This window comes from Sprattus sprattus (genome assembly GCF_963457725.1).
Source record: "Sprattus sprattus genome assembly, chromosome: 2".
Taxonomy (NCBI): domain Eukaryota; kingdom Metazoa; phylum Chordata; class Actinopteri; order Clupeiformes; family Clupeidae; genus Sprattus; species Sprattus sprattus.
The window spans coordinates 16,983,629-17,003,483 of NC_137921.1; the positions used below are offsets into that span (position 1 = coordinate 16,983,629).

At 43.0% G+C, this 19,855-nt stretch overlaps 1 protein-coding gene across 6 annotated transcripts in view; it reads left to right on the forward strand.

Moving 5' to 3' along the window:
* The window catches only part of gphnb (gephyrin b), a gene marked incomplete at both ends in the record, with an annotated part of 98,620 nt that extends 81,326 nt beyond the window's left edge, over positions 1-17,294 (forward strand). For all 6 annotated transcript variants that reach the window (XM_080833333.1, XM_080833334.1, XM_080833331.1 and 3 more), the window contains 14 exons: positions 305-347; positions 1,507-1,644; positions 5,474-5,566; positions 6,077-6,132; positions 6,398-6,517; positions 8,738-8,796; positions 9,078-9,231; positions 14,221-14,342; positions 14,615-14,702; positions 15,218-15,291; positions 15,494-15,558; positions 16,154-16,257; positions 16,689-16,785; positions 17,161-17,294. In XM_080833333.1, the coding sequence (XP_080689459.1) occupies positions 305-347; positions 1,507-1,644; positions 5,474-5,566; positions 6,077-6,132; positions 6,398-6,517; positions 8,738-8,796; positions 9,078-9,231; positions 14,221-14,342; positions 14,615-14,702; positions 15,218-15,291; positions 15,494-15,558; positions 16,154-16,257; positions 16,689-16,785; positions 17,161-17,294 (1,347 nt within the window). The remainder of the gene's footprint in view (positions 1-304; positions 348-1,506; positions 1,645-5,473; positions 5,567-6,076; positions 6,133-6,397; positions 6,518-8,737; positions 8,797-9,077; positions 9,232-14,220; positions 14,343-14,614; positions 14,703-15,217; positions 15,292-15,493; positions 15,559-16,153; positions 16,258-16,688; positions 16,786-17,160) is intronic.
* Positions 17,295-19,855: the final 2,561 nt, after the last annotated feature.

Consider the following 19,855-nt stretch of genomic DNA (forward strand, 5'->3'; position numbering starts at 1 on the left):
TATCGGGCGACTGAAGCAGTCTAGTAATCAGTCAAAATCTGTCCAGAAGTGTGACAAACCTTTCTCTTATTTTTGTTGTTTTTGTTGTCGTTCTTGTTGTTGTTGTTGTTGTTTTGTAGTTGTTTTTTCACAGTTGTGTAATTGGACATCACATCTGAGCTTTTGCAAGAAGAGGAAGAGACATTTCAAAAAAAGAAAAATAATCCTCTTTTTCCTTATCTCACTGTCTCTTCTCTGCCCCTTTCCCCCCCCCCCCCTCTCTCTCTCTCTCTCTCTCTCTCTCTCTCTCTCTCTCACTCCGCAGGTGCAATCTCGATGCAGCAGCAAAGAGAATATTCTCAGAGCAAGTGAGTGACCTTTCCTTCCACCTCTGCATGCTGATTAGAGAGCCTCTGCTGCACCTACAGTACTAAATGTCAGGCCTTAACCGCACTCGCCAAAAGGCCTCTTTTGAAAAATGCTCTTTGTAATGGCTGTAGTGAAGACAGGCCTACTAAGACATGGGATGTGCATAAGTGCACTCTATTATGTAGTACAATCTAGATAGTAGAGGGAGAAGCAGTATGGAAGGGGCTGATGGACCAGAGTCATTACTAGTGTGTAATTTTCTAAAACAAGCCCATTATGCTTGGGGTGTGTGTGTGTGTGTGTGTGTCTTTGTGTGTGTGTGCAGGATATTCTCCTAGTTTTGTATGACTGTGCAGATGTCCTGTTATGTATATGCATATTTTATGTTTGTGAGGCACTGTGTCTTTGTGCCTTTCCGTTGTTATACATGTGCACGTGTGTGCATGTTTGAGCGTGTGTGTGTGTGTGTGTGTGTGTGTGTTTTGTGTGTGTGTGTGTGTGTGTGGTGTGTGCATGCGTACATGCGTGGGGAGTGGGTTAAAGCATGGAAAATGGGTCAAAGGAAATCAAGCCTCAATTGCACAGGGATGAGGAGAGAGAAAGAGTGGGGGAGAGAAGGCAAGAGAGTGAATAAAGAGGAGAGAGAGAGCGAGAGAGAGAAAGATTACACAGTGTGTAATGCCCGTGTCTTTATCTTCCGCTGCTGTGATTACTGCAGGGTTATTATTAGCACTCCTGCTACATTATCAGGAAGAAGAATCAAGATGAGGGTTTAACTTCAGGTTGCCTTTAATCCTTGTTCACCAGCCAGCTTGTGTTTGATCTCTCTTCTATTGTGTGTTTGTGTGTGTGTGTGTGTGTGTGTGTGTGTGTGTGTGTGTGTGTGTGTGTGTGTGTGTGCATGCCATTCATACATATAAGTCTTTGTAAGTCAAGTAAGAGTCTGCTCTGCTACTTTTAGGCACATAGGAGAAAGGAATGAGAACAGCTTCTTAAGGAGATGTAGTAAAATTACTTCAAGGGAAAAAACACTGTCTGTATGGACTTCAGATTAAGTTGTATTGTGCAGACCGCCCTGTCCATTGTTCACAACAGGATATATTGGACAGACTAACATGCGTATTTCCTCCATGTCTCTGTGTCCTTTCCGTCCATCAGGTCACAGTGCTGTGGACATCACCAAGGTGGCACGGAGACACCGCATGTCCCCGTTCCCCCTCACCTCCATGGACAAGGCCTTCATCACTGTACTGGAGATGACCGCTGTCCTGGGCACTGAGATCATCAATTACAGAGGTATGTGTGTGTGAGTGCATGAGTTTGATGGATAGCTATCATTTTGGCTAGTTTTTCTGTCATGAGTGTTTGCCTAAAAGGCAGAGACTGTGTACTTCTGTTGTGTATGTTAGTTGTGTTAGTGTTTGAGTGTGAGAATGTGCAGTCTGCATATTGTGTGTGTGTGTGTGTGTGTGTGTGTGTGTGTGTGTGTGTGTGTGTGTGTGTGTGTGTGTGTGTGTGTGTGTGTGTGTGTGTGTGAGGGAGGTAACAGTTGGGGAGAGTCTCCCTCTCCTCAGCCACTAAAGGATTCACATAATGTAGAGATTGCTAATGTTAACACACACACACACACACACACACACACACACACACAGACACACACACACACACTTACTCACTCCCACTCACACACACCACATTGTGTTGTCATTATGCAGGGGTTCACATTTAAATATCTCCTGCCTCTGCTCTACCGGCATGCATGACAACACACACACCCACGCACACACACACACACACACACACACACACACACACACACACACACACACACACACACACACACACACACATGCATGACCACACGGCTGACAAGAACACATCGTGCCAGCTCCCTCCAGCTGACTAAAGAGGCTGCAGCCTGTGGGAGCTAGAAGCATCCTCACACAAACACACACACACACACACACACACACACAAACACACTCACGCATTGACACACTCATGAACACACATACACACACACACAGACACACACATACATGCTAACACACTCTCTCTCTCACACACACACACAACACACATACAGTATGCGTGCGCACTGACACACAAGCACAGACACACATTCACAGTGGAAGCATCATGTCAGGCAGAGCGTGGCCCATATGGTTAGTCCTCTCTGCGTGTTGTTCCACACACATGCATGTAAGCCAAGCGTACATTATACAAAGGGTTCACGCTGACATATCTGGATAGGAATGTGAGCTTGCTCAGAAGCCGTTTCAGACTGACTTTGTTTGGCATACAGCGACACCTCTTCTCTCCCTCTTTCCTTTTTTTGTCCTCCCTCTTTCACATCACACTTCCTCCATGTGTTTCTCTCATCCCTTTTTTCTCTCTCCTCTCCTACCTCTCATCCATCCATCGTCTCTCTCTCTCTCTCTCTCTGTCCTTATTTCTCTCTTTGTTATTGAGACGCTGTAACAGCCTACGACAGTGCCGGGAAAAACCTCCATGTAATTGCACACACCAGGCTAACCCATTTCCCCCATTCCTCCGTGCCTGTGTGTGCACTTCCGTCTCTCATGTCACCCCACTAGCTTAACCTCCACCAGTGCCACGTTAAGGCGCGTGCCTGCACACCTCAGAGCAAACCAATTAGCGCGCTAAGTGTTTTTAAGCAGCCCCCATCATTTAAACGGCGTGCCACCGTCGGCATTTGTAGCAAAAGTTCTGTGTCGTGCCAGGGGGTTGTTTTTTTAATGCTACACTGCCTCGGAAAGAGGTGGGTTAGCAACGCATACAGAACGGAATGCTTTGTCGCCATGGAGATTATGTCGAGAGTAGAAAAAAAAAGCTGCATGATCTGTTCTCTCTGGTTGGGGCCTTGGCACACTTTACCCAGCAACTGCTTGGTCGCTAAATTAATTACAAAAACTTACCTGCTAGACGGTGTTATATAGTGCCGTTTTATAACACCCCCACTTTAATCCCCCACCTCACGGCACTACCACATCATGTTGCGCATAGCAACTCCCTGAGATATAACCCTCGGCTTAGATGCCGCCGACCGAAGAACTTGAAGAATTGATTTCTCTCCTCTACACATTAACTGTGTTCAATACAAGTCCTGTTTGATTTAGGCCTGCGTTTACATTCTTTCTTTTGGCAGCCGCTCAGTCAAAGTGAAGTACAAATGAGGTAGAATACAAACCAGGCAACAGCGTGTGCCAGAGAAGGTATCACTTCACAAGTGTCGGAACTCTATGCATAGCTTATTCTGTCTGTGTGTGTGTGTGAGAGAGTGAGTGTGTGTTTGTGTATGAGAGAAAGAGAAACTGGGTGTGTGTATGTATGAGAAAGAGCGAGAGTGTGTCTGTGTGTGTATGAGAGAGAGAGAGAGAGAGAGAGAGAGAGAGAGAGAGTGTGTGTGTGTGTGGGTCTGTGTACTTGTGATTTTGCGTGTTTGTGTTATATTTTGGGTCTCTTGTTCCTATGCACCAAAGGCCGGAACGATGGTACGTCTTGTCTGATGAAGGACCCTTGTGACATTGGTGTTTCACTGCTCACGCCTCATTGCAGATCATCACTAGACCACCTGCATAATCAGATCAGCCCTAATATAGTCAGTGTGTACCGTCGCAACGCTTTAAACGCACTCACACTCTCTCTCTTTCTCTCTCTCTCTTTCTCTCTCTCTCTCCCTTTCTCACTCACTCTTTCACTTTCGCAATCTTCATTTCCATTGTCATTTCTACCACATTTTTTCTTTTTCGGTCTTTCTTTGATAATGTGTGATAATGGAATATAGCATGAACATAGCATGTACAACATTTTTGGTTTTATGCAGGGTAGGACATTGTATTTGTATGTGTGTGTGCTGTGTGTGTGTGAGATCTGTTTGAGTGTTTGCATGTCTTTGTGTGTCTGCGTGCATGTCGTGTGTCTGCGTGCATGTGTGTGTGTCTGCGTCCCTGTTTGTGTGTGTGTGTGTGTCTGCGTGCATGTCTGTGTGTCTGCGTGCAGTTCCTGCGTCTGCGTGCCTGTGTGTGTGTGTGTGTGTGTGTGTGTGTGTGTGTGTGTGTGTGTGTGTGTGTGTGTGTGTGTTTACGTCTGCATGCCTGTGTGTGTGTGTGTGTGTGTGTGTGTGTGTGTTTGTGTCTGCATGCCTGTGTGTGTGTGTGTGTGTGTGTGTTTGTGTCTGCATGCCTGTGTGTGTGTGTGTGTGTGTGTGTTTGTCTGCGTGCCTGTGTGTGCGTGTGTGTGTGTGTGTGTGTATGTGTGTGTGTGTGTCTGTTTGTGTCTGCATGCCTGTGTGTGTGTGTGTGTGTGTGTGTGTGTGTGTGTGTGTGTGTGTGTGTGTGTGTGGGTGTGTGTGGCCAGGTGGTGAGTCAGCTCCAGAGATGCTGATAAGATGTGTCACTCTCTCTCTCTAACACATACACCGCCGGCACATATGTCATCTCCCATCTCTGTCCAACTCACACATGCTCTCACTATCACCCTCTTTTTCATCTCTCCACCTCTCCCTTCTCTCTCACTCTCCCTCTCTCTCTCCATCTCTCTCTCCCTCACTCTCACCCTCACCCTCTTTTTCATCTCTCCACCTCTCCCTTCTCCCTCACTCTCCCTCTCTCTCCCCCTCTCTCTCTCTCTCCATCGCTCTCTCTCGCTCTCTCTCTCTCCCTCACCCTCACCCTCACCATCTCTTCACTTCTCTGTCTCATCTGTTCAGTCTCTCTGTTCATTCTCGTCCTATTTTCATCTTTCATGTTTTTTACCTCTTCAGTTTATTTTTAGACATACAAACTATGACATTATTATTTTTTATACATTAGTCGAACTTGTTTAAGTGTAAATATATCTCCATCTAAGTCTTGTGCTGATATCATCACATATCATTTCCATTTGAAGTTGAAAGAGTGTAATTGTTTTTGATGTGATAGGTCGAGGCTGTTAATGCATTTGAACTGATTACTCTTGAACATTGATTTCAGCTGTCATTGTAACAATACCTATCACATCCACAACTAACACAATTGGCTGATACTATCTTTCACAGTAAACGTCTCTCTCTCTCTTTCTTTCTTTCTTTCTTTCTTTCTTTCTTTCTTTCTCCGTCTCTCAGATGGTTTGGGTCGGGTCCTGGCTCAGGACGTTTATGCCAAAGACAACCTGCCTCCCTTCCCTGCCTCAGTGAAGGATGGCTACGCTGTGAGAGGTATCCATCCATCCTCTCTCTCTCTCTCTCTCTCTCTCGCTCTCTCTCTCTCCAATCTCCAATCTCCCTACAGTGTATGATCTCTAATGGCTGTATACATGGAGATCTTATCTGTTCGGACAACAAGCATGTGTCAACAAGCAAGTCGTGCAGTGGCTCCGATGTGTGTATGTGTGTGTGTGTGTGTGTGTGTGCGTGTGTGTGTGTGTGTGTGTGTGTGTGTGTGTGTGTGTGTGTGTGTGTGTGTGTGTGCGTGCCACGTAGAAACACATAGCCTGCATATGTATCATCAAGGGCCTATGTAACCAGTGATATTCCACTTGAAATTGAGTTCCTTATCTGTCTCTCTCTCTCTCTATCTGTGTGTGTGTGTGTGTGTGTGTGTGTGTGTGTGTGTGTGTGTGTGTGTGTGTGTGTGTGTGTGTGTGTGTGTGTGTGTGTGTCTGTGTCTGTGTCTGTGTCTGTGTCTGTGTCTGTGTCTGTGTGTGTGTGTGTGTGTGTGTGTTACAGCGGCTGATGGGCCTGGAGATCGCTTTATTATTGGAGAGTCACAAGCTGGAGAGCAGGTAGGGGTTTCAGTTTGTGTGTGTGTGTGTGTGTGTGTGTGTGTGTGTGTGTGTGTGTGTGTGTGTGTGTGTGTGTGTGTGTGTGTGTGTGTGTTGGTTTGTGTGTGTGTACTTGTGGGTCTGAAGGAGAAATGGTGTAAAGGTGAGCCACTACAGAATTGTAATGTTGGCTGTGACAAAGTTAAAGGAAACAACCAGCTATGTTGTCTGTGTTTATGTGTTTTTATTTGTGCAACCAACCCACCCACCCCCCACCCCCTTGTAGCCCACCCACACGATTATGCCTGGGCAGGCCATGCGTGTGACAACGGGCGCGCCTATCCCCTGTGGTGCTGACGCCGTGGTGCAGGTGGAGGACACCGAGCTCCTGCGCGAGTCCGAGGACGTGAGTCCACCCGCATGACCACACATGTGCAACGGAGGAGTGTGTGAAGCAGTCCACTGCCTGGAGATAAATTAGTCTTCTTGGTGTGATTAAAGGACTACCATGTAGTTCTGGTCCAGCAGAATATGGTATAGTTCACTGAGAGTGTGACAATACAAGGTCACTGATGATGGCAAAGGACACACAAGTCTTCATAGTGTGGTTATAGGAATACTATGTTCGCCGATGTTGCCCACTAGAGGGCAGTATACCCCAACTATAAATCCCAACATGTATGTTCTGCACCAGTCTGTTGAAATTTAACTAGCTAAATAAGTATGACTACCTGCTTACATAGGCAAGTCAAACAAATAAAAGGCACGCTGCTTTCTTACTGCTAGCTAAATGTTAACAGTGTAGTTTAAAATATAGTTACACAGAATGACATGTGCTATATTAGACTGCACTGCAAAAACTGACAGTTACTGACAATGTATTGTGTGGACACTAAATAGCAGCCATCATAGAACAGTCTCTATTGCTGGGCTCAGCATGCAGTTAACTGTGAACATGGCCTAGGCCTCTTTCGAATATTTAGCCTGTCAAACACTGGCACAGTAAAGCAGTAAAACCAACACAATTGCCAAGGGACTCTCATTAATGTGTTGTAGCTAAAGGACTGGCATGGGGTCTGTAAGTACACCAGTCTATAAATGTAAAAGCAAGTTTTGGAAGCATCTGATAAGGTTTGCACTTTGCAGAATCACCCATGATATGCCTTGGGTGCAACTTGCTCACTCTTTCCCCACAGCTGATGGCTACTCATATGGCCAGAACAGGAGCCAAAGGACATGGTGGATCTGCGTCAGTTGTAACTGTAATTCATCTATTACAGCAGAACAAAAAGGAGCTTAAAAGAATTTTGGTTGTTTCAAAGTTCATTATAACCATTACATGTCAGCAGTTATTATCATACAAGTCACCATGATCGTTTACTGCATCTAACATGACTGGCGTGCCAGTTGGTTAATGACGGATGTGGCTTTTCAGAGACATGTAGGATGTAATTTGGATTTATAATCCTGTTTTCCGTTTTCCCGATCGCGGAATCTCCCTGAGCCCTCGGGCAGTCGCCCCAACAGTCATCCCCGACGGCCGGCCAGTGGTGCCTGACCTCCAGCGATGTCGTAGGTTCTGCATAGTGGCTTTTGAAGCTTTTAGCCCACTGAACATAGGGAGGTGTAATTTGTAAACACAAGATGGCAGGAGCTGGGCACAGTTTTGCACAGTTACAATGTAATATTTTCCTGATGCACTGTTGTTGTCCAATATTTATCTGGCAAATAACATTATGTTCAACAGCCGCTTATTCTAGAAATTCAACAGTTTTTAATCTTTTTGAAGTCAGTTTTGTTTAACACAATGGTTGACATGGTTACTCTTAACCCACCTTTACAGATTAGCTTGCAGTTAACCCCCCCCCCCCCCCCCCCCACATAGTCACAGGATGTACATCAGTTTCCAATATATTGCCTGATAATATGCTAGGTGGCTTTTTGCTATCTTGCAATAATTAATGTCCATTTATCATTACCGAAAAGCAACTTCTAGAAACACTTGATGATAACATTGTCCAGCAAAATCAAATGTCTTGGTAGAAAACATGAAAGACTTTCTCCATACTTTTCCATGACTCCATGACATGGATTAGAATACTTGGATACTTATATATCAGCAGATATCATAGTCCACACTGAAATACATTCAGACACTAAAGGACCCGGCCCTTTGGTGTTGAATGGCAGATGTGCCCACTTAGACCTACACTTATTCAGGTCCTCTTCCCCCAAGTTTGCTCCACTGTAGCATGCATGGCATTCACAAAACAGCCTCTCAGTGTCTGTGGTGGAAGATTTAGTATAAGCTAAATAAGGTGAAGGAGATTAAATTCCCATGACTTTACAGGTCTGTAAGTTGGTGGCTATGTTTAAAACTATCATGATGAAAATTGGCCTTTAATATTCAGAGGCTGCCAACTGTAGGCATGTTTCATGTTTTTTTTCCCAGAGGTTACCTGCAGTTATCAGTCCGAAGTTGACTTGTGCTTCCTGTTTTTAAATGTTCTCTTACTGCATTGTTGCTTTGTATACTACAGAGCTAGAAAGTAGCGCATACTTATCATAGACTGTGGAGAGAGTAGGGTAAAGTCCAACGTCAGCATGCTGTGTGTGTTGTGCTCAGGGCACAGAGGAGCTGGAGGTTCGCATCTTAGTGCAGGCACGTCCTGGACAGGATATCAGGTATGCTGCCTCTCTTTCTGAATGCATAAGCTGTCATCCTCAGTTTCTATTTCATTCTTTCTGTGTGTTAAGATTCTTGTTATAAAAAATGTGTCAATGTTGTTTTTGTTCATGTTCTAGGTATTTCCAAAAACCCTGGGTCTCTCTCTCTCTCTCTAATTAAAAATAAAAAATTAACAAAAGTAGTTTGTGACGTACTGTTCTGAAGACGTCTAAAAAGTGGCAGTAAATGCCTTAGCTTTCTAGACGTCTTCAGTGATGTCGTTTTCATGTTACCACAGGCCCATTGGACACGACATCAAGCGCGGGGAGTGTGTACTCGCCAAGGGTACCCACATGGGCCCCTCGGAGATCGGCCTGCTGGCTACTGTGGGCGTCACCGAGGTGGAGGTGCACAAGTTCCCCGTGGTGGCCGTCATGTCCACAGGCAATGAGGTGAGAGAGGGAGAGAGAAAGAAAACAAAAGAGAAAAGAAAATGTAGGGAGAGAGGTAAAGAGTAGCACAAAGAGAGAGGTGGGAAAGGAAAAAAAAACATACAGATACAACCGTGGAAGAGCGTGGAAGAGCTTCAGTGCGCTCACATGTAACTGAAGTGACCCCATTAATGGGAGAAAAGTAGTTATAGCACTGCAGTCATCTGGCAACTCGGAAAAGGTGTCTAAGAACTCGGTCAAAATATGTCTTAAAAGGTTGGTTGTCATCTGATCAAACCCCACCCCACTCCACTGACAGGAGAAATGTTGTTGAAAAATTTAACGTTATTTCCATGCGTCTCAACTCGAGTAGAAACCCTGATGTAAACAAATGCTTATTCCGACACTCAGCTCTCCAGACTCGCGGTCTGTGTACTCGCACTTCTGGGCTAACATTTGGTAACACTGACTTAGAAGCTCATCTGAATGCTCTGTGCCTGCTAGGGCTTGGGGCTGCGAGTTCTAGACATCTTGTCCAGAGATTCGTACTGGCCAGACAATGGACCCAGTATTTGGGCCAGTCGATGAGACTCGTATTTGCTTCAGGTTGGCGATGATTAATCACCAAATAACGACACCAGCCGTCAAGTTGCTCGTGAAATTAATAATGGCAAACAGAAGAAAACGCGCATTTATCCAACAAGCCTGTGATTTCAGCGTTCGTTGGAATGTATCTGATTTTGTTGGACTCCACACATCCCTGCTGGATGCGTGTACAAAGCAAGGAGTGGTGGTCATTCGAAAAGAATTTACAGAAAGTAAATGGAGAGATAATTTTCTAATGTCACAAAGCTCTTTCATATGGCCATATGAAAAGCGGGTTGAAACCGGGTGAGGCCACCGTGCGGGCACATCCCGGTTTTAGGTCCAAGTGATGGATACAGAGTCAAAAAGGATGGACGCAGTCCAAGGCCATTGTGTTATACTTGTGCGCTGGTGTGTCTGTGTAGCTAGGCGTGAAAAAAGATTAAGATCTCCAGACAAAACTCCACAGACGGCGCAGTTTGTACACTTGTGTTTGTACACTTGTGTCAATAGTTCGGCCAGTGGCGTAACGTAGTAACGACGGGCCCAGGTGCAAGATATTATGAAGGGGCCCCCCTATTGAACGCTATTCGATCATAGCGTTCCCTACTTCCGCACCTGTGTCTAAAATAATGCTACACAAAGATGTAAGTTATCGATATAAATAGTGTTTAATAAATCAACCTTACATATTTCAGAAGCGACGGGTGTGTACACAATGAACTAAGTCTTGTTTGGCTCTCAGCGGGAACATTTCCATAGAAATTGTTAGAAAGGAATAATAATAGGTTCAATTTTTCTGGTTAATAGGTTTCTCAATAATAGGTTCAAAATGCCTTCAATTGCTGACTCCTTTCACCCATGCATTATAGGACAGCGAACTGCGGTCTCCAAATAGCCAGCATGGCTCACCGTATGCACAATCCAATTTTGGAGAGTAGCAAAGCCAGATGCGTGGCAGTTTGATACCAGCTTTTGTTGATTATCTTGATTTCTTCGGAAAGGACCACTAGGTTTACAACACCCCGTAGTTATGATGAAACTTTTTACCGTAGCATCGGAAACATCTTCCTCAAAATGCCCGCTATCTGTGGCATAACGCTTCAGTGGCTGTCGCTCGTCGTCCTGCTCTGTATCACTGACTGGCATCACCTCAACCTGGTCATCTTCATTACGCATTCCTACCTGGGTCAGGCCACACAACTGTCTCTGACTGGTTAGGCCTGCAACTTTACATTGGAATAAATGGGGAAACACTTTGTTACATTTTGTTCTATAATGCTAGGAATGCCCTGGCACCCTGTTAGGCTTTTGGCTAGCTTAACATAATCATTTGCTATCCACCTAGTAGCGATCACTATTTACCCAATTTGTAGCCTATAATCCTGCCCTACCATCATGTATGGCTATAACTTGTCTTGGAATGTATAACCATCACAATAGCCGTAGGTTACCTGTTGCATGGATGCTGACACACCACTGAGGGCAACGATGCTGATCCCAGCTGAACTGCTGCACTGCTGCTAGCAGGGGAGTCGTCCGTGGCGAACTCCATGGGCTGGCGACTAGTTAAAAAGCCAAATAATGTAATTTAGGCAGCTTTGCCGCCTTCTCCTACTGTTCTTCTCTCTCTTGCCTTTTTCTACTTAAAAGGCACTGACACATGATCAAATAGAGACTTGGCATTGGACAACAACATACATATTACCCAGCAATCATAATTGCTTATCACAAAAATACCAAAGAACTTCATTGAATGTTTTTTTGATAGTTTATGTAGGATAAGCATATGATTTTGTTATAAATTGCTACTATTTTCCCCCAAATATAATAAAAAAATGTAAAGATAAGTTTGCCGTTTCAAGAGAATAAATAGCATTAGACACTGGTAACAGTGTAATAACAGTTCCTCTTTGAACACAAGCATATCGTCGGCTTCCTGATGAAACCTGCTATCCACCATTTTGGCCAAAATGAGATTAAACATCAGAGTGGACCAAAATAGGACAGGGCATATCCTGATAAAACCTGCAATGTCAATCTTAATTTTGTGGGGTAGCTACGACACAATAAAGAAAAAGGCTTAATCCTTTCTTCTGATATATGCTGTGATGAAAACTGCTATATCCCACTTTGGTTAAATGTTGGTTACACCTTTGACCCAAGTTGTCGCAATGAAGCCTGTCATGTTATAAAGAGTTATAAAAAGTGATCTGATTGGGTCATACTGAAGTTATGATGAGATCTGGCATTTTACAAGCCCTTTAAAACATGCTATATCCACAAAATATATGTTTATATAGCCTACAGAATAAAAACCTGCTATCTCCCCTAACTCTGTCCCAAAATGCAACATTTTGATAAAAGTTGCATTTGTTGATTAAATCCAGCACACATCTCTAAATTAAATACAATATTGATGGTACAAGTCACATTTCTCCATTGCCTTAGATTGCCTCCATTGACTCTCTATTAAATCAGTTTTTTGGCTTTCCTGAAAAAAGGTATAATTGCACATAGCAGGTTTCATCAGGAAGCCGACGATATCTGAGAGGCGAAAATTAGACGCAGTACTAGGGGGGCCCGTCGAGAGACGTATGTATATCTCTCTCTTAGATTCCTGAGGTGCATGTCAGGCTAGGATACAGGACTGCGTTGTCATTCTTTTTTGTTATTCTTTTTTTATGTTAGTGTTAATCTCCGATGTCACAATAAATACAACTGTGCAGAATCATATTTGTGTTAAATACAGGTAATATTATTGTATTAGTCATCATGGTTCTTTAGCTCCGGACGCTGTCTTTGCCGGTTCTTTATCCCTCAGTTTGTCAACAAATGCACAGGCACTGCTGTCCATTAGGAGGGCTCATGACAAAAGGAAATTACATCTGCAATGGTAGGGGGAGCCCAAAACCAATTCTTACAAAATGGGGCTTTACTATTGCATTGCCTTTAAATAGAGTAAACAGGCTTGTTCAGGTTTGTTTGTTTTTTAATTAAAGTTAATAATGTCAGTTGGTAATACATTCAATTCATTTGATTTTGAATACAGAAAAAGTCAAACGTTTGTTTTCATCCAAAAATGGTCAAATTTAGTTCTTATTTCTACAATTGCACTGTAAAGATCCAATTCCTATAACAGTGCTGGGCATGTATCTCAGGGTCCCCTAAGGTGTAGCTTCTGGGTTCCGAGTTCCTAATCAGGGCTTACACGCATTCAAATCTATGGACACAACAGAGGGCTGGAAAAAAACTACAAATCAGTGGAACCAATAGCCCCAATGCCAAATGTATCATCAACTGTAATGTCTAATACATCGGTAAGCTTTGCAAAACACTATTAATTGTCAACCTTGAGGAGCTCGACCATCCTCAAAGCCCACGTCTTCCAGGTCGGATGCCACAGGTCCTCAAACAAAACCTCAAACAACTGACAACTCGGCTTGTTGCCATAAGTCCCGTTGTGAACTTGAGCTTTGTTTCAGGAGTGCTTTAAACTTTCCACCTACACCGAATGTACTCCACACTCCTCTCAAAGCCCTTCTCTGCCATATGACCAGACAACCGATTGTGGTGCTTCCTTACCATCCAGATTTACGGATGTTAGACTCCTTCATTGAATCCAACAAGAATAGTGTCTCTTCATCTCTACAATAATGCTGTTATCCAGGAGCGTCACTGTACACATGCGCACATATCGTAGAAATAGAAATATGGGGACATTAGGTTTCTCATTAGGTTTCTCCGCTATCGTACCCTGCAACAACCATGTTTCTCGTTTATGACAGTAGTGATGGCGAAGTGAAGTTTTCAACACAGTATATCACAGAAAAAAGTCATTACTCAATATTATTAAATTCAGAGCTGGTTGGGGACATCTACTGGTCAAAATGGGGGAAAGCATTGTGCAAAGCAACTAAATGAATATTTTTCTATTACAATTCGATATTCCTCTAAAAAAAAAAAAGCACATATTTTATCAATAATATGTTATAAAGTGCATTGTGGATTTGGATGGTCTTGAGATGGTATTGAGAAAAATCTCAATTTAACACAGTGAACTAGGAGGTGCAGTTGCATGTATTCACACACACACACACACACACACACACACACACACACACACACACATGTTTAGATTGAATCTGGACAGACTACATCACAAAGTTATAAAACCAAGTTCCCTACCCATTATTTGATTGGCAAGGCTCTTTGAGACTTTTTTTTTATTATGCACAATATATTTCTGTTTGGCAGAATTACTGGTGCTTGGGGAGAGGGACTTTAACGTAGATTCCTAAGGTTTCGAGAGGATACATCTGTCAGATATAGCAACATAGGTACAGCCATATACTGCATATATTTATGTTTACACACACTCATAGAGTGTTGTGTGTGTGTGTGCGCGCACGTGTGGGTTTTCAGTTGTTGAACCCAGAGGATGACCTGCACCCAGGGAAGATCAGGGACAGTAACCGTTCCACCCTGCTAGCCACCATCCAGGAGCATGGATACCCTACTATCAACTTAGGAATCGTCGGAGACAAGTATGGGTAACCTACAAACACACACACCCTCACACAAACACACACACACACACCACAGCCACTACATTAATTCATGGGCGCAACAGTCATTAGTTAGTTATAAATGTCAACATTTTAGCATTTAACATCAATTACTAATTGACTAATATCAGTTAAGGACATATAATGTAAAGCTTTCAGTGTAGCTGTACCCCTTTCAAGTTGAGTTAGCATTGGTATGTGCTTGTTAGATTGTTGTAGCATAATGATTGTCATGTTGTGTTGCTCTGTAGTCCTGACGACCTCCTGAATGCACTGAACGAGGGCATCAGTCGTGCTGATGTCATCATCACCTCAGGGGGTGTGTCCTTGGGAGAAAAGGTACTTAAAAATTCATTTTTTTCCCTCTGCCTTTGATTTGTTGCCATTATCATAATCCTTTAATCTTAAAACATTTTTAAATAATAATGTAACGTAATAATGGAATGGGGTGTCATTCAGTCCTGCATCATAGCTATAAAAACTCTATCCCTGTCAGTGTGTTTGGGTGACACTTCTTGCTCTCGTCTTGACTTAACTAGTCAACACTGAATCAACGTACATGTTATAATGTTCTTTAATAATATGACTGAACACTTTTTAAAAGATATTTTCAATAATTGTATACCTTCAGCCCCTAATGAGGCAGATACCATAAGTGTTGTTACCATTGATGTTATCCTGTGCATTTAAGTGACACCTTGTGGCTGTTGTTGTGAAAAGCAGAGTGTGAAGGCAGAGCGAGACATGCCTAATCATCTGCTAAATTGATTTGATTTGATAATTACCTTTTCCTAATGTTTGGAAGTTCTTCAGAAATCATACTCACATGTAAGTAACACGTCTTTCCCTCACAGGACTATCTGAAGCAGGTGCTGGACATCGACCTGCACGCTCAGATCCACTTCGGTCGGGTCTTCATGAAACCAGGGTAATGCACAGACAGAGGAATGGATGGGTGTACGATAGCATGGGTGGCAGGATAGATAATTGGGTTAGATAGATGATATTAATTCAATTCACCTGCGTAATCTGTTGCTTTGCAGACTGGCGCTAAGTACATCATAGATACATGGTATGTGTCTGTTATCTGTTATGGTAGGTCATCAGTTTGTCTTGTTCTTCATTCATAGGCTACCCACAACATTCGCGACTTTGGACATGGATGGTGCTCGTAAACTCATATTTGCTTTGCCAGGTATTTTTGCTTGTATGTGTGTGTGTGTGTGTGTGTGTGTGTGTGTGTGTGTGTGTGTGTGTGTGTGTGTGTGTGTGTGTGTGTGTGTGTGTATCATATGTGGACCATATGTGGGCCATATGTGTATCCTTGAGGGATTAAGCTCAACACGTACTCTTCCCGACTCTGTGGCAGGAGTTTCAAAGACACTGCTATCTGCTGTGTGTATCAGGTCTGTGTTTGTGTCAGCATTTGTGTGTGTGTATTTCTCCCCCTTTGTCTTTCTCTCTCTCTCTCTCTCTCTCTCTGTCTCTGTGTGTGTATATATCTCCCTCTCTGTGTGGGTGTGTGTGTGTATTTCTCTTGCTCTGTGTTTGTGTTTAAGAGAGGAGAGATAATGAAAGTGTGTGTGTGTGTGTGTGTGTGTGTGTGTGTGTGTGTGTGTGTGTGTGTGTGTGTGTGTGTGTGTGTGTGTGTATCTGACAGAGAGAGAGAGAGAGAGAGAGAGAGAGAGTGAGAGTGAGTGAGTGAGAGAGAGAGAGTGTGTTATTTACACTCTGTGTGTCCGAGAGAAGTATAGTTCACAGAGGCCCCTTGCTTTTCCACTCTGCGGCAGGTAACCCTGTTTCTGCGGTGGTGACCTGCAACCTGTTTGTGATCCCCGCCCTGAGGAAGATGCAGGGCATCCTGGACCCCCGGCCCACCATCATCAAAGCCAGGGTAAGAGCTCATCCTCTACCCATACCCCTATCTAAGGCAGCTGCTCTTACACACAATAAGGCATTAACATGGTCTTACTTACAACACGTTATATATACACAATAAATACTTTAAATGCATGATATGTGCCATGTATTACATCTACTTTGAATACTATTTAGCGTAGTCACCCTTACAAACCCTTCAAACGCAGGCCTCGGTGATAGTATTTATACTCCTGAAACAGCTCATTGGAACAGAGCACATGCCCGACCATAATCAGTGGTACAAAGGCTCAGTGGTCTCTATGTGTATCTCTGGAGACTTTGATGTAATTAGAGTGGTTGTTGTGTGTGTGTGTGTGTGTGTGTGTGTGTGTGTGTGTGTGTGTGTGTGTGTGTGTGTGTGTGTGTGTGTGTGTGTCTGTGTGTGTGTGTGTCTGTCCTCTGCAGCTGTCGTGCGATGTGAAGCTTGACCCACGCCCTGAGTACCACCGCTGCATTCTCACATGGCACCATCAGGAACCACTGCCATGGGCACAGAGCACAGGTACAGCCTCCAGCCTCTCTATCTGTGTGTGTGTGTGTGTGTGTGTGTGTGTGTGTGTGTGTGTGTGTGTGTGTGTGTGTGTGTGATTGATTGTGTTGTGTGTGTGTGTTTGAGAAGTCGTTTCTTCTCCTCCTTGGTTGTTTGGTTTGCTCTTAGAAAGTGAAAAATAGCCTAACCCAATCCACTCTCCCTCTCCCTCTCCCTCCCCCTCTCTCTCTCCCTCTCCCTCTCCCTCTCCCTCTTCCTCTCCCTCTTGCTCTCGCTCTCTCTCTCTCTCACTCTCTCTCTCTCTCTCTCTCTCTCTCTCTCTCTCTATATATATATACATATATATATATTATCTGTCTGTCTGTTTATCTGTCTATCTATCTATAGGTAACCAGGTGAGCTGTAGACTGATGAGCATGCGTACTGCTAACGGCCTCCTGATGCTACCTCCCAAGACAGAGCAATACGTGGAGCTGCACAAGGGGGAGGTGGTGGACGTCATGGTGATCGGACGGCTATGATGTCATCAAAGGGGGACGTTTTGTTGTCACTTGGCCCACGCGGCCAGAAACTGAGGAGGAAGAAGAAGAGGAGGAGGAGGGGCCTGGTGCAAATAGAGGGGATGGTTCACGGTGCATGTCCACATATCATTGACTATTCTGTATTATGCAATGGCACAGCTAGTTTTTATTGATTTGGATAACGTTGAAGTATAGTCAACATCTTGATCACAAACTAGGTACATTATGAGGAAAAAGTAATAATAATTTTAAAAAGAATATAGTATTTCAGACAAAGAAAAATATAACTTTTAACGAAAAAAAAATCTAATTATAAAAAGAGATTTATTCTGTAATATATTATTATAATTATTATTATTATGATTATTCTTCTTATTATCATTATTCTTATTCATATTATATTAAGGCAACTTTGTTCTTTTCATTGCAATTGCTTTGTGTGTTCAATGCTAGACCTTATCGATAGCTGTAGCATTTTAATAGAAAGCTGTAGGTGCCTGCCAGGGAAAAAAAAAATATATATCATTTCCTCATCTTTACTATTTAAAGACAAAAAAAACTACTTTTGTTTTTGATTTTTGAGAAAACATTTGAAACCACAACGATTACAAACAATCCCCCACTACAGCTGACTTGTAGGAAGTTGAATCGAGGCGACTTCCTGCCTGCGCTGCTGTTTGAATGGACACTTCTCGGTTGTTGGTTTTTTTGTTTTTGTTTTCTTAACCCTCCCATTCATGTGCATCATAATGGCTTCACAAAGAGCTTAGCTTGTTGTTTATCGTGTGAGTCTTGTATATGTGCGCAGTGCCAAAAGCAAGGGCAGAGGATCGGCTGCGTACCCAGACCACACCGGACTCCGGGGCGGAAAGAGCCCCAGATCTGGTTAAGACCCACGCCAGCACGGGGCCAGATTTGGACCGGAGCCGCCCCAGACTCGGGTCACTATCTGGGTAGGAGCGGGGCGGACGTTGGAGATGGGATGGGATGGGATGTGAACGCAAGCCCTCACTGCCTGGAACCCCCAAGCTTCCTTATTATCACTTGACCTGGTGTAGCCCCAACCCCACCCCCCCTTATTTTCCCAGGGGCTGCTGGGAAAATATCTCTTTTATTTGAAAAAAAAAGAAAAAAACTTTAAAAAAAAAAAAATAGACAAAAAAGAATAGATATAAAGAAAAAAATGAAAGACAACAGCTTCTTTAAGTGCTGACAGCCTTTTTAACCAACTACACAAAAATATGTACAGTACAAAAGAGTGAAAATAAAGATATAAGAACCTTATTGTACAGACATATGTGACCAGCAGTCCTGGAAGCCAGTGACCACGCAATGAGGAGATATTCAACAACTCTGTACTATAACATTTTCTGTAATGATATGAAACTGATGAAAGAGACTATGATAATAAAATCCTTGATCATTATTAAAAAAAAATTATTTGTTTGTGTCTTTAGTAGCCTTTGAGGTACCCAATGTAGTATTTGACCATTATATTCAGAAGGCCTTACACAGACACCAGTGTTTTGGGTGATAAACTATAAATGAACATACATACATTGGGCTTACAGTACCAAAGCCACTATAAAATGCTCCATTAAATTTGATGTGGGTATGTTGTTTTATGATTCAAACTCATGCTCTAATGAGCTCTAACTTGATTGAAGTTTATGACTGAGAACTACCATAAGATGCCAAAAATACTAGGAAGCTGTATTTTCATGAACACACCGTTGTCTGATTGTCTAAGCAACGATTGCTTACAATGTTTATCTTGATCATTATAATTGAATGAGCAATACAGTGGCAGGTTACTGCAAATTGTTCCCAGTTGTCAAGTAAAGCATCTAATTCGTACTAGGGAGTCTGACATACGTATCCTCTTAGGTATGTGTGTATCTAGGCCTGCTGCTTCTTTTCCAGTTGTGGTCTTATCCATTTTCCCTATTCTCCTAACAATGGTGGACAACAAAACTACCACAGAGTGACAAGGTGCTTGTATTGGTACTTGAGAAGGTTCTTTTTTAAGCCAAGAACTAAGCTTTAAGAATGCTGGTATTAGAGCTGCCCCATATGACTATTGCTGGAACACAATACTATTTTTTAAAAAACATATCAGTACTCTGACCCCTTGTATCTTGATTTAATGGTTTATTATTTAAGTAGGTATTAGCTACAGGTTTCTGGAGACGTAATATTACAGTATTTCTCCATTGCTTTGGGTAATTTCACGAAACAGAAATGACATTTTCGACTTGTTCACAACAGATTGGAATTTCTCATTCCTTTAATCACATTGCAATTGTATTTGGACATCCTTGTAAATGACAAGTACAATTGCCTACAGTTTGCACAAATTTCAAATGATGTAGTACATCTTTGAAAATGGTTAGGTTCAATTTCCCTCTGTTAGCCCAATTACCAATTGTATATATCTTGCTGGTCTAAACTGACTGTTGTTTCTCAGTCTAGGCGCTGTTCTCTGCAAAACATGTTGGCATAATTTCCTTGTGTAAATCATCACCTGCAAAATAGTTCACTCCACCGTCAAAATCTTTCAG